The 15,738-nt window shown below is 45.2% G+C and overlaps 1 protein-coding gene across 1 annotated transcript in view; it reads right to left on the bottom strand.

The window, feature by feature from the left end:
* The window catches only part of lrrc34 (leucine rich repeat containing 34), an 87,997-nt gene that overhangs the window by 2,373 nt on the left and 69,886 nt on the right, over window positions 1–15,738 (bottom strand). The window contains exon 9 of the mRNA XM_052018960.1: window positions 10,333–10,488. Coding sequence (XP_051874920.1) covers window positions 10,333–10,488 — 156 coding nt within the window. The remainder of the gene's footprint in view (window positions 1–10,332; window positions 10,489–15,738) is intronic.

Below are 15,738 nucleotides of genomic sequence, written 5' to 3'. Positions count from 1 at the left end.
AATCTTTCACCTCTCACCTTAAACCTGTGCCCTCTAGTTTTTAGTTTCCTATCTCTGAGAAAAAGACAGTGTCCATTCACCCTATCTATACCCCTCATGATTTTATACACCTCTATAAGGTCATTTCTTAATCTCCTTCGTTCCAAAGAGGTTGAAAAGAGTTTAGTCTCTGTGCATGTGCTTGTGAGTTTCTCCTTGCAAGAGTCTAAATGAGGCACATTTGCAAATTGTTACCAGTGATTGGCTAATTAACAGCAGCAAATAAAAGGAAAGTAGGTCTGAGTGGAGTGGCCATTTTGGGAATGGCCACTGTGCTGATGTTTTATCCTGCTCTAAGATCTATCTAACCCTTTCCGCCCACATAGCCCTCCATTTCTCTAATATTCATGTGTCTAAGAGTATTTTAAATCTCCCTAATGAGTACAATGTATTCAGTAGTATTTTTACTTTCTTTTTTGATGCATGTACTCTGTATTTTTTTTCATGGATTTAATAAAAATATTGTAAAGGGGAAAAAAAATCTCCCTGATGTATCTGCCCCCACAACCTCTGCCAGCAGTGTGTTTCAATGCACCCACCACTCTGTGTAAAAAAAACTAACCCCTGACATCCCCCTTATATATTCCTACAATCCCCTTAAAATTATGCCCCCTTGTGTTAGCCATTGTCGCCCTGGGAAAAAGTCTCTGACTGTCCACTTGATCTATGCCTCTTATCATCTTGTACACCTCTATCAGGTCACCTCTTATCTTCCTCCTATCCAAAGAGAAAACCCCTAGCTCACTCAACCTATCCTCATGAAGCTTCAGTGAGAGGAGGCGAAGGTAAGTCTTTCTTTCTTGCATTGGTGTTTCCTTTAGTGACAGGCCAGAATAGTTAGAATGGCTCCAGGGTAAGTGGTGTGTTCATCATGTGGGAGTTCTGGGAGACATCCAGTATCCCTGATAACTACATCTGCACGAGGTGCATTCAACTGCAGCTCCTTACTACATTACGGAACTGGAGATGCAGCTGGATGACCTTCGGCTCCTACGGGAGAACAAGGAGTTCATAGACAAGAGCTACAGGGAGGCAGTCACTCCTAAGCTGCAGGAGGCAGGTAGCTGGGTGACTGTCAGGAGAAGGACTGAGAATAGGCAGGTAGTGCAGAGTTCCCCTGTGGCTGTTCCCCTTAATAACAGGTATACCGCTTTGGATACTGCTGTGGGAGACAACCTACCAGGGGAAAGCTGCAGTGACCAGGTGTCTGGCATTGAGCCTGGTTGTGTGGCGCAGAAGGGAAGGGGGGAGAAGAGGAGAGTGGTAGTGATAGGGGATTCCATAGTAAGGAGGGCAGACAGGAGATTCTGTGGACATGAAAGAGACTCCCGGATGGTATGTTGCCTCCTGAGTGCCAGGGTCAGGGACATCTCAGATCGAGTCCACAGCATTCTGAAGGGGGAAGGTGAACAGCCAGAGGTCGTGGTACATATTGGTACCAATGACATAGGTAGGACAAGAGATGGGGTCCTGAAGGGGGAATATAGGGAGCTAGGTAGGAAACTGAAAAGCAGGACCTCAAGGGTATTAATCTCTGGATTGCTGCCTGTGCCGCATGCCTGTGAGGGTAAGAATAGGTTGATCTGGCAGATGAATGTATGGCTGAGGAGTTGGTGTAGGGGGCAGGGTTTCAGATTTGATCATTGGGATCTCTTCTGGGGAAGGTACAACCTGTACAAAAGGGACAGGTTACAGCTGAACTGGAGGGAGACCAATATTTTGTGGGCAGGTTTGTTAGAACTGCTGGAGGGTTTAAGCTAGTTTGGCAGGGGTGTGGGAACAACAGTGATAGGTCAGAGATTGGTGCATTTAGTGTACAAGTAGATGCAGAGTGTAGAAAGACAGTGAGGAAGGAAAAGCAGTTGAAAGGGCAAAATGGCAATCAGTTGGATGGGCTGAAGTGCGTTTACTTTAATTCGAAGTATCAGAAACAAGGGTGATGAACTTAGAGCATGGGTAAGTATATGGAACTATGATGTGGCCATTTCAGAGACTTGGCTGTCACAAGGGCAGGAATGGCTGCTGGATATTCAGGGGTTTAGATGTTTCCTGATCAGGGACAGTGTCACAGCTGTAGAAAGGGAGGATGTCCTGGAGGAATCATCTACTGAGTCAGTGTGGGTGGAAGTCAGAAACGGGAAGGGAGCGATCACTCTATTGGGAGTATTCTACAGACCCCCCAGTAGCAGCAGAGACACTGAGGAGCAGATCAGGAGGCAGATTTTGGAGAGGTGCAAAAATAACAGGGTTGTTGTCATGGGTGATTTCAACTTCCCTAATATTGATTGGCACCTCCTTAGTGTAAAGGGGATAGATGAGGCAGAGTTTGTTCAGTGTGTCCAGGAAGGATTCCTGACACAGTATGTGGACAGGCTGACTAGAGGAGAGGCCATACTGGACCTGGTACGAGGTAATGAGCCTGATCAGGTTTCAGATCTCTCGGTAGGAGAGCATTTTGGAGACAGTGACCATAACTCCTTGACCTTTACCATAGCCTTGGTATTTTACCATAGATATGGGAACGTATTTAATTGGGGGAGGGGGAATTTTGATGCTATTGGGCAGGAACTTGGGAGCATAAATTGGGAACAGATGTTTTTGCAGAAGTGCACAGTCGAAATGTGGAGGTTGTTTAGGGAGTACTTGAATGGGCTTCTGGATAGGTTTGTCCCATTGATGCAGGGTAAGGATGGTAGAGTGAAGGAACCGTGGTTGACAAGAGACATAGAATATCTTGTCAAGAGGAAGAAAGAAGCTTACCTGATGTTTAGAAAGCATGGTTCAGACAGGGCTCTGGAGAGTTACAAGGTAGCCAGGAGGGAGCTTAAGAATGGACTTAGGAGAGCTAGAAGGAGGCATCAGAAGGCCTTGGTGAGTAGGATTAACGAAAACCCCAAGGTGTTCTACTCCAATGTGAAGAATAAGAGGATGACTGGAGTGAGGGTAGGACTGATCAGGGATAGAAGAGAAAGTATGTGCCTGGTCAGAAGAGGTAGGTGAGGTTCTTAATGAATACTTTGCTTCAGTATTCACCAGTAAGAGAGACCTTGACTTTTGTGAGGATGGCGTACTACAGGCTGATATGCTAGGGCATGTTGACGTGAGGGAAGAGGATGTGCTAGAACTTTTGTAAAACATTAGGATAAATTAGTCACCGGCACTGGATGCGATATATCCAAGGTTATTATGGGAATTGAGGGAAGAGATTGCTGCACCTTTGGCGATGATCTTTGCATCATCACTGGCGACAGGAGTAGTGCCAGGTGATTGGAGAGTGGCAAAAGTTATTCCTTTGTTTAAGAAAGGGAGTAGGGATAGCCTTGGGAATTACAGACCAGTGAGTCTTACTTCAGTGGTGGGAAAATTACTGGAGAAGATCCTTAAAGACAGGATTTATGGGCATTTGAACATATATAGAACACTACAGCACAGTACAGGTCCTTTGGCCCACAATGTTGTGCTGACATTTTATCCTGCTCTAAGATCTGTCTAACCCTTCCCTTCCATGTAGCCCCCCATTTTTCTATCATTCATGTACTGTGGAGAAACATAGGCTGATTAGGGACAGTCAGCATGGCTTTGTGAGCTCATTGATGAAGGTAGAGTAGTGGATGTGGTGTACATGGATTTTAGTAAGGTGTTTGATAAGGTTCCTCATGGAAGGCTCTTTTCAGATATTCAGGAGGCATGGGATACAGGGAAAGTTGGCTGTGTGGATTCAGAATTGGCTCGCCCATAGTGATGGTAGATGGAGCGTATTCTGCCTGGAGGTCAGGGACCAGTGGTGTTCCGCAGGGATCTGCTCTGGGACCCCTGCTCTGTGATTTTTATAAATGACTTGAATGAGGATGTGGAAGGGTGGGTTAGCAAGTTTGCTGATGGCACGAAGGTTGGTGGTGCTGTGGATCGTGTAGGAGGTTGCTGTAGATTACAACAGGACATTGATAGGATGCAGACCAGGGCTGAGAAGTGGCAGATGGAGTTCAACCTGGAAAAGTGTGAATCAATACACTTTGGAAGATCGAATTTGAAGGCAGAATACAAGGTTAATGGCAGGACTCTTAGCAGTGTGGAGGAACAGAAGGATCTTGAGGTCCACGTCCATAGATCCCTCAAGGTTGCCGCGCAGGACAAGAGGGTTGTTAAGAAGGCGTATGGTGTGTTGGCCTTCATTAGTTGGGTACTGAATTCAAGAGCCCAGAGGTAATGTTGCAGCTCTATAAAACCCTGGTTAGACCAGGTGTGTTGGCCTTCATTAGTTGGGTACTGAATTCAAGAGCCCAGAGGTAATGTTGCAGCTCTATAAAACCCTGGTTAGACCTGTTCTGGTCACCTCATTATAGGACGGATATGGAAGCTTTAGAGAGGGTGCAGAGGAGATTTACCAGGATTCTGCCTGGATTGGAGAGCATGTCTTATGAGGATAGGTTGAGTGAGCTGGGGCTTTTCTCTTTGGAGCAAAGGAGGATGAGAGGTGACTTGATAGAGGTGTACAAGATGATAAGAGGCATAGATTGACTGGACAGTCAGACTTTTTTCCAGGGCGATAATGGCTAACATGAGGGGGCATAACTTTAAGGTGATTGGAGGAAGTTGTAAGGGGGATGTCAGAGGTAAAATTTTTACACAGAAAGTGGTGGGTGCGTGGAACACACTGCCAGCAGAGGTTGTGGGGGCAGATACATTATGGACATTTAAGAGATTCTTAGATAGCCACCCATTTCTCTATCATTCATGTGTCTATGTGGGAGGGAGGGGTTAGATGGATCTTAGAGCAGGATAAAATGTTGGCACAACATTGTGGGCTGAAGGGCCTGTACTGTACCATTATGTTCTATGAATAAAGTTCTGGCCTGCCCAACCTCTCCCTATAACTCAGGCCCTTGAGTCCTGGCAGCATCTTCATAAATATTCTCTGCACTCTTTCCAGTTTAATGATGTCTTTCCTGTAACAGGGTGAACAAAACTGTACACAATGCTCCCAAGTGCGGTCACCAACGCCTTGTACAGTTGAAACAACTTAGCAAAAATCTGCTCACAGAAGCTCACTTTGGGTTTTGCCAAAGTCACTCAGCTCCTGACCTCATTTTAGCCTTAGTCCAAACATGGACAAAGGAGCTGAACTCCAGAGGTGAAATGAAGAGTAACTGCCCTTGCTATCGAGGCAGTATTTGATCGATATGGCATCAAGGAGCCCTGGCTAAACTGGAGTCAATGGGAATTGGGGGCAAAACCCTCTGCTGGTGAAATCATACGTAGACAAAGGAAGATGGTTGTGGTGGTTGGGGGTCAATCATCTCAGCTACAGGACATCTCTACGTGGGTTTCTCAGGGTAGTGTCCTTGGCCCAACCAGCTTCTGCTGCTTCATCAATGACCGTCCTTCAATCACAAGGTCAGAAGTAGTGATTTTTTTTTGCTAATGATCATGTAATGTTCAGCACCATTTGTGACTTCTCAGATAATGAAGTAGTCCATGTCCAAATGCAGGAAGACCTGGAAAGTATCTAGGCTGGGGCTGATAGGCAGCAAGTAACATTCATGCCACACAAATTCCAGGCAATGACAATATCCAACAGGAGAAAATCCAGCCGTCACCCCCGACAATCAGTGACATTTCTGTCACTGAATCCCCCACTATCAATATCCTGGAGGTTACCATTGACCAGAAACTGAACTGAAGTAGCCACATAGACAAGTTAGATGGGTACATGGATAGGAAAGATTTAGAGGGATATGGGCCAAATGCAGTTAAATGGGACTAGCTCAGGTAGGCAACTTGGTCAGCATGGATGAGTTGGACCAAAGGACCCGTTTCCATGCTGTATAGCTCTATATACACAACATGCTACAAGAGCAGGTCAGAGGCTCTGAATCCTGCAGCAAACAACTCACCTCCTAACTCCCCAAAGCCTGCCCACCATCTACGAGCCTCAAGCCATGAGTGTGATGGAACACTCTCCACTTGCCTGAATGAGTGCAGCTTCAACAACACTCAAGAAGCTTGAAAACATGCAGGTCGTAGCAACCCATTTGATAGGCACTCCATCCACAACCATTCACTCACTCCACCACTGACGCATAGTAGCAGCAGTTTGTACCATCTACAGGATGCACTGCAGCAACTCACCAAGACTCCTTAAACAGCGCCTTCCAGACCTATGACCTCTACCAGCTAGAAGGCAGCAAAAGCACGGGAACACCCCCACCTGGAAGCAGCCCTCTAAGTGACACACCATCCTGACTTGGAAATATATCGCTGTTCCTTCACTGTCACTGGGTCAAAATCTTGGAACACTCTCCCTGGATATACCCAGACCTCAAGGACTGCAGTGGTTCAAGAAGGCAGCTCACCAACACCACCTCATGGGTGACGAGGGATGGGCAGTGAAGTGCTGGCTCAGCGTGTGAAGCCCACATCCCTTAAATGAATATATATAAAAAAGTAGAACTTGCCATAAATCCAGAAGTAACTAAGTATCCATTACAATTGGTGATGAGATCCCATTTACCAGCATGGTCTGTAGCCAACCATAATGATAACCAAAGCAACAGATCTGTAAAGCAGCTGATCTGTTCTTGATTGTTCCAGGCCTCCATGGGTTTCGTAACTTATTTGTGATTATATGATTCCAAGGGATTCTAATCTACACTATTACAAGTGCTTAACATTAATGTTTTTTTTTGGCATGTTGACTGTCTAACCACAAATAAAAACCATCACTGGAAGAGCTCAGTGAGTCAAGCAGCATCTGTGGAGGCAAAAGGTGTTTGTTGGTGTTTCAGATCGAGACCCTGCATCAACTGACCCTGTGTCTCAACCTGAAACATCAACTTAACAACTTTTGCCGCCACAGATGTTTCTTGACCCACTGAATTCTTCCAGTGAAACAAAGGACTGCAGATGCTGGAATCCAGATGAAAAACACGATGATGCTGGAGAAACTCAGCAGGTCAGGCAGCAGCTGTGGAGAAAAGCAGGCGGTCAACGTTTTGGGTCAGAATCCTTCTTCAGGACTGAAGATAGGAAAAGGGGAAGCCCAATATATAGGAGGGAAAAGCAGAGCAGTGATAGGTGGGCAAAAGAAGAGGGGTGGGGTGGGCAGAGGATGGTGACAGGTAGATGCAGGTAAGAGAAAGTGATAGGCAAGTACAGGGGAGAGCAGGTCCATCAGGGGATGGGTCAAAAGTAAGGAGAGAAAGGAGAAAAAAGGGTAGAAAGAAGAGAGCGGCTGGGAAAGGGAAGAAGAGAAGAAGCGTGGTGGGGTAGGGTGGGTGTGGGGAAGGGGGGTGGGATTACTTAAAGTGGGAGAATTCAATGTTCGTGCCGTTAGGCTGCAAGGTTCCAAGACGGAAAATGAGGTGCTGTTCCTCCAGTTTGCACTTGGAATTCTCCTGGCAGTGGAGTAGGCCGAGGACTGACATCTCAGTGATAGTGCCCTCTGCTTCTTTCTTGACCAGAGACAGAACCAGTCCCCTTCCATTAACACTCTCCTCTGCCTGACTGAGCTTGTCCTCACCCTAAACAACTTCACTTTCAATTCCTCTCACTTTCTATAAACAAAGGGTGTAGCTATGGACACTCACATGGGCCCCAGCTATGCCTGCCTCTTCCTTGGCTATGTTGAACAGTCTCTGTTCCAAGCCTACTCCAGCCCCATTCCTCAGCTCTTTCTCTGCTATATCGCCGACTGCATTAGTGCCACCTCTCATACCTGTGCGGAACTTGACAGTTTCATAAATTTCGCTACAAATTTTCACCCTACTCTCCAATTCACTTGGACAATCTCTGATTCCTTATCCCCCAACATCTTCTACAAACCCACTAACGCCCACAGCTACCTCAATTATGCTCCTCCCACCCTGTCTCCTGCAAGGTCGCAATCCCTTTTTCTCAATTTCTCTGCCTCCGCCACATCTGTTCCCAGGACAAGGCTTTCCACTCCAGGACATCCAAGATGTCCAACTTCTTTTCTAACTGGGGCATCCCCCCTACTGTGGTTGAGAGAGCTCGCAGCCGTACCTCTGCCACTTCCCGCACCTCTGCTCTCACCCCCACCCCTCCCAGATGCATAAGGGATAGGGTCCCCCTTGTCCTCACATTTCATCCTACCAGCCTACATATCCAACACATCATTCTCCACCACTTCCACCATCTCCAACGGGACCCCACCACCAAGCATATCTTCCCCTCCCCACCCCTTTCTGCCTTTCGCAGGGACCACTCTCTCCGTGACTTCCTAGTTCACTCCTCTCATCCATCCTGCAACCACCCCGGGAACGTTCCACTGCCCCCGCCATAGGTGTAACACCTGCCCCTACACCACCTCCATTCAGGAACCCAAACAGTCCTTTCAGGTGAAACAGAGATTCACCTGCACCTCCCTTAATATCATCTACTACATTTGGTGCTCCAAGTGTGGCCTCCTCTATATTGGTGAGACCAAACGCAGACTAGGTGACCGTTTCAGAGAACACCTGCGCTCTGTCCGTAACCGTGATCTGCATCTCTCCATTGCCAGTCACTTCCAACTCTCCCTCTCACACCATCACTGATATGTCAGTCCTCAGCCTCCTCCACTGCCAGGAGAATTCCAAGCACAAACTGGAGGAACAGCACCTCATTTTCCATCCTGGAACCTTGCAGCCTAACAGCATGAACATTGAATTCTCCCACTTGAAGTAATCCCCACCCCCTTCCCCACAACCCAACCCACCCCACCCCCCCACCACGCTTCTTCTCTTCTTCCCTTTCCTAGCCGGTTTCTCTTTTTTCTACCCTTTTTAAACTCTCTCTCCTAACCTTTGACCCCTCCCCTGGTGGATCTGCTCTCCCCTCCTCCCCCTGCACCTGCCTATTACTATCCCTTACCTGCATCTACCTATCACCACTTTTTGCCCACTTCGCCTCCCCCTTTTGTCCACCTATCACTGCTCTGCTTTTCCCTCCTATATATCGGGCTTCCCCTTTTCCTATCTTCAGTCCTGAAGAAGGGTCCTGACCTGAAATGTTGACCGCCTGCTTTTCTCCACAGCTGCTGCCTGATCCGCTGAGTTCCTCCAGCATCAGAGTGTTTTTCATCTGAGTTCTTCCGGTGTTCTGTTTTTGTTTCAGATTCCAGCATCTGCAGTCTCTTTTGCCTTCTTCACCACAAATAAATATGCATTGTCTTAAGAGTTTCCAATTCAAACCACCGAAAAAAAATATATAAACTTGAAGAATTTCTGTTTACTAGGTATGCTATTCACATGATTTTGCTGCAAGCCTTGATCTCACCATTTACAGGTTTTCTGAACTTAGTCTAATGAGAGAAGATCATCAAATAGGCAGAGGGCTGCAGCTGGTATTTAATTAACTAAATGTAAACAGTTTAACTCTGTAGAGCAGTTGTAATCTCAGTTTATAGATTGGTAGCACCACTCATCTATGTAATTCTGATGGCCATTTTGGAGTCTCTGGGGTGGGTCATGCATGGATTGCAAGCTGTATGTCATGTTCCATTGTGAGACATTCCATACTGTATGTCACACTCCTGTGTGGCAGACACACCTTAAGACTTCAGCACCTTGAAGGTAGTGCTGAATTTTTCCAAGCTGTTGAAGAGAAATCGTTTCTTTAGGTTTCATCACTAATGACGAAATAAATACCAACAGTGCAGGATGGGACATTGGAGCAGGAGGAACTTATTCTCCTCTGCAGTGTTATTCTACCATTTTAAGGTAAAATCATGGATTTCCTTTCACTGAATTATATCAACAGGTAACTTATTTACACAGTATTTAAAATTGATTTCAACTCATTTTAACTTATTCAACTGTTTTTGTACTCTGCATTAATTTATTTACCTATTTTATTTGTAGAAATCAATATTTTCTTCAAAAACCCACAGATTCCCATTGATCAGAATCACCAGTAATGTGTCCAAAACATTGAAGATATTTCTCTATCTCTTACTCTCATGGCTGTACCCCACCCCATCCAATACCCTCAAGAGGAACAGCATCTCAGTACTCAGCCACTTGCTGGTGATTCAGCCCATTTACACAAGGAGTTTGGAGACAAAATGTACAAAACCTTCAGCCCCCTTTCCCTGCACCTGTTGATTGAATTCATTGTACCAATCTTTGGAATGAAGTCCTTTCTCTTGCAATACAGTATCCTGTGGAGAAGAAATATTTTACCCAGGTTTTTTCTTGAAGGGTAAAGTATTTCACTTGAAGGCCCTATATTATTAGACACACACTAATGATGGTAGATTTTTGGTGTATTAGATTGTAATGCTAACAAACTCACGCTATTAGTTGGTCGTTCAGGTAACGAAGGGCCTCACTTATGTAAACCAGTCCATCATCACCAATTCTGTTTGATGCCAAATCCAGAATCTTTAGGGGAGTATTGTGTTTCAGCAGCTCAGCCAAAAACTTTGCTCCATCGCAGGAGATCTGGTTACTGTAGGAACAAATGGTTACACATCATAAAAAGAATTTTTTAAGTATTCAGCCTAAATACTGAGAGCAACACAACTATGTAACATCTGATACTGAAACCCTCACAGTGACCTGGGTTCAATGCTGACCTCTGGTGTTGTCTGTGTGGAGTTTGTATGTTCTCCATGTGAACATGTGGGTTTCCATCACGTGCTCCAGTTTCTTCCCACATTCCAAATAGGTGCGAGTTGGTAGGCTAATTGGCACTGTAGATTGTGCTGGTATGCAGGTGGGGAATGGAATTGCCCAGAGAGCTAGCACAGACTCAATGGGCCGAATAGCTGCCTTCTATGTCAAAAAGTGACATGGAAGTATGAAAATATGGAATTGAAAATGTATGATTTAAGAAGCATCTTAGAACAGAAAGAGGTGCAGAGGGTTAGGGTGGGATTTTCAGAGCTCAGGAGTGTCAGTGATTAAAATGATAGATGATCAACTGCCCAGAAATGAAGAAGGACAGAGATCTTGGAGAGTTGCAGGACTGGAGGAGGTTACAGAATAGGGAGGGGTGTGTGTCAGAGAGTAAATTGAACAACGGCTCAGAGATTATAAACTGTAGCTGTTATCAGATCAGCAGCGATATCATTCAATGGTTATGGGGTGATGGGTGTGAGTTTTGATTGACTTTAAGTTTACAATGAGCAGAATGAATGAGGGGAACTCATTAAACTAGTCTTGGGATCCAAGGACTGGAGCTTGTTGGTAAAAAACAAAATGTAATGATCATTGGGATATTAGTGATTGTATGGTGTGGGGCACAGCAGGACTTGATACTGGGCTTCTTCCTTCTCGTGATATATAATGGAGTTAAAATTAGGTACCATGATTTAGAAGTTTGTTGATGCCAAAGTTGGTGCTGCATTTGAAAGTGAGGTATAACATTGTAGGCTCCAGAAAGTTATCAAAGAAGTGGTTAGCTGGGCACCAATGTGTTAGATAATGAATTTAGGAAGGGCAGACAGGGCAGAAGGATAAATGAATAGTAAGATGCTGAGAGAGGAGGAGGAACGGTGAAATCTTGGAGTTCATGACCACAGGTCCTTGAAAGTAGAAGGACAGATGGATGTTGTTAATAAGATATGTGGGATAATTGCCTTTACTGGCTGAGGCACACAACACAGGAACAGAAAGCTTGTGCTTGAACTGTATACAACGTTAATAGAATATAGCTAGACCTGTCCAAAAGATTGGGGTCCATGGGATCCAGGGCAAGTAGACAAATTGGATCTAAAATTGACTTGGCAAGTGTGATAGCAGAGGGTTGTTTTGTGATTGGATGTCTGTGACTAGTGGTGTTCCAAATGGATTAATACTGGAACACTTGCTGTTTGAAATATACATGAATGATTTGGATGTGGAGGTAGGAAGCATCAGTAAGTTTACAGATGACATGAAGATTGGTGGAGTTGTTGACAATGTGGAGGGCAGTCTTAGGCTACAGGGTGATATCAATGTGTTGGTGAAATGGGCTGTGAAATGGCAGATAAAGTTTAAATTAAATTTAAATTAAATTTTAAATTAAATTTTAAATTACATTTTTAAATTAATTTTTAAAAAAATTAAATTTAATTTAAATTAAATTTTATTTACAGCGTGGTAACAGGCCCTCCCGGCCCAATGAGTCCACGCTGCCCATCTTAAACCCAAATTAACCTACCCGTACATCTTTGCAATGTGGGAGGAAACCGGAGCACCCGGAGGAAACCCATGCAGACGCGGGAGAACGTACAAACTCCATACAGACAGCGATGGGAATTGAACCCCAATCGCTGGCGCTGTAATAGCGTCGCGCTAACCACTACGCTACTATGCCGCCCATGTGATAAACTCACATTTATTAAGTTTAATCCTGATAAAATGTGAGAAGCACTAAAATGGGATTGACTTTGGGAGTACTGGGGGGTATCTTTTTCCCAGGGTTGAAATGTCTAATACCAGAGGGCATGCATTTAAGTTGAGAGGGGTTAAGTTTAAAAGAAACGTGCAGGGCAAGTTTTTTTTTACACAGAGTGTGGTGGGTGTCTGGAATGTGTTGCTAGGGTTAGTAGTGGAGTCAAATACAGTAGAAGTGTTAAAGTGGCTCTTAGACAGGCACATGAATATGCAGAGAATGGAAGGATATGGACTTGTGTAGGCAGAAGGGACTAGTTTAGTTAGGCTTTTGTTAGGTTAATTAATTCGGCACAACATAGTGGGCCAAAGGGCCTGTTCCTATGCTATACTGTTCTATGTTCTAAGGAGGCTAGGCCATGCACCATGAACATGTGTATTTCCATCAGGTACTCCAGGGTCCTAGGGAGTATTGAGGACAAAGGGACCTTGGCAAGCAAGTCCAAAGATCCTTGAAAGTGACAGTGCAGGTAGATAACATGGTTAAGAAAACAGATGGGATATTGGCTTTCATTAGTTGGGTCATTAAACACAAGAGCAAGGAGGATATGGTACAATTTTATAAAATATTAGTTAGGTTACAGCTGGAGTAGTGCATGCAGTTTTGGTTGCCACACAATAAAAAAGAGAATGATCGTGCTGGAAACGGTACAGAGGAGATTCACCAGGATGTTGCCTGGGATGGAGTTTGAGAAGAGTTGAATTGATGGGGGGGTGGGATCCAAACTGGAGAGACGGGGGAAGAGGTGTTTGGCTCTCAAATAGAGAAAGCTAGTAGTAGGTACGATAGGCAGGTGAAGAGACGTGCTCAGACAGGTTTGAGATGTGTCTATTTTAACGCAAGGAGTATTGTGAACAAGGCGGATGAGCTTAGAGCTTGGATCAATACTTGGAGCTATGATGTGGTGGCCATTACGGAGACTTCGATGTCTCAGGGACTAGAATGGTTGTTTCAAGTGCCGGGTTTTAGATGTTTCAGAAAGGACAAGGAGGGAGGCAAAAGAGGTGGGGGAGTGGCACTGTTGATCAGAGATAGTGTCACGGCTGCGGAAAAGGTGGACATCGTAGAGGGACTGTCTATGGAGTCTCTGTGGGTGGAGGTTAGGAACAGGAAGGGGTCGATAACTTTACTGGGTGTTTTTTATAGGCCGCCCAATAGTAACAGGGATATCGAGGAGCAGATAGGGAAGCAGATCCTAGAAAGGTGTGAGAATAACAGAGTTGTTTTGATGGGGGATCTTAATTTCCCAAACATTGATTGGCAGCTCCAGACAGTGAGGGGTTTCGATGGGGTGGAGTTTGTTAAGTGTGTTCAGGAAGGATTCTTGACACAATATGTAGATAGGCCTACAAGAGGAGAGGCTGTGCTTGATTTGCTATTGGGAAATGAACCTGGTCAGGTGTCAGATCTCTCAGTGGGTGAACATTTTGGTGATAGTGATCATAATTCTATCTCCTTTACGTTAGCACTGGAGAGAGATAGGAACAGACAGACTAGAAAGGCGTTTACTTGGAGTAAAGGGAATTATGAGGCTCTCAGGCAGGAAATTGGAAGATTAAATTGGGAACAGATGTTCTCAGGGAAAAGTACGGAAGATATGTGGCAAATATTCAGGGGATATTTGTGTGGAGTTCTGCACAGGCATGTTCCAATGAGACAGGGGAGTCATGAGAGGATACAGGAACCGTGGTGTACAAAGGCTATAATCAATCTAGTCAAAAGGAAAAGAAAAGCTTACAAAAGGTACAGAGAGCTAGGTAATGTTAGAAATCTGGAAGAGTATAAGGCTAATAGGAAGGAGCTTACGAAGGAGATTAGGAGAGCCAGAAGGGGGCGTGAGAAGGCCTTGGCGGGCAGGATTAAGGAAAACCTGAAGGCATTCTACAAGTATGTGAAGAGCAAGAGGATAAGATGCGAAAGAATAGGGCCTATCAAGTGCGGCAGTGGGAAAGTGTGTATGGATCTGGAAGAAATAGCGGAGGTACTTACTGAATACTTTACGTCAGTATTCACTACGGAAAAAGATCTGGGGGATTATAGTGGGGACTTGCAGCGGGCTGAAAAGCTTGAGCATTTAGATATTAGGAAAGAGGAGGTGCTGAAACTTTTGGGAAGCATCAAGTTGGATAAGTCGCCGGGAGTGGATGAGATGTACCCCAGGCTGCTGTGGGAAGTGAGGGAAGAGATTGCGGAGCCTCTGACGATGATCTTTGCATTGTTGATGGAGACAGGAGAGGTTCCAGAAGATTGGAGGGTTGCAGGTGTTGTTCCCTTATTCAAAAAAGGGAGTAGGGATAGCCCAGGAAATTATAGACCAGTGAGTCTTACCTCAGTGGTTGGTAAGCTAATGGAGAAGATACTGAGAGGCAGGATTTATGAACATTTGGAGAGGTATAATATGATTAGGAATAGTCAGCATGGCTTTGTCAAGGGCAGGTCCTGCCTTACGAGTCTGATTGAATTTTTTGAGGATGTGACTAAACACATTGATGAAGGGAGAGCAGTAGATGTAGTGTATATGGATTTCAGCAAGGCATTTGATAAGGTACCCCATGAAAGGCTTATTGAGAAAGTAAGGAGGCATGGGATCCAAGGGGACATTGCAGTGTGGATCCAGAACTGGCTGGCCCACAGAAGGCAAAGAGTGGTTGTTGAAGGGTTGTATTCTGAGTGGAGGTCGGTGACCAGTGGTGTACCTCAGGGATCTGTACTGGGACCCTTGCTCTTTGTGAATTTTATAAATGACCTGGATGAGGAAGTGGAGGGATGGGTTAGTAAGTTTGCAGATGACACAAAGGTTGGGGGTGTTGTGGATAGTTTGGAGGGCTGTCAGAGGTTACAGAGGGACATAGATAGGATGCAAATTTGGGCTGAGAAGTGGCAGATGCAGTTCAACCCAGATAAGTGTGAAGTGGTTCATTTTGGTAGGTCAAATATGTTGGCGGAATATAGTATTAATGGTAGGACTCTTGGCAGTGTGGAGGATCAGAGGGATCTTGGGGTCCGAGTCCATAGGACACTCAAAACGGTTGCGCAGGTTGACTCTGTGGTTAAGAAGGCATATGGTGTATTGTCCTTCATCAATCAGGGAATTGAATTTAGGAGACGAGAGGTATTGTTGCAGCTATATAGGTCCCTGGTCAGACCCCACTTGGAGTACTGTGCTCAGTTCTGGTCGCCTCACTACAGGAAGGATGTGGAAGCCATAGAAAGGGTGCAGAGGAGATTTACAAGGATGCTGCCTGGACTGCGGAGCATGCCTTATGAAAGTAGGTTGAGGGAACTCAGCCTTTTCTCCTTGGAGAGACAGAGGATGAGGGG

The sequence above is a fragment of the Pristis pectinata genome, chromosome 6 (assembly GCF_009764475.1).
Source record: "Pristis pectinata isolate sPriPec2 chromosome 6, sPriPec2.1.pri, whole genome shotgun sequence".
NCBI lineage: Eukaryota > Metazoa > Chordata > Chondrichthyes > Rhinopristiformes > Pristidae > Pristis > Pristis pectinata.
This window is presented reverse-complemented; position numbering and strand designations above follow the sequence as displayed.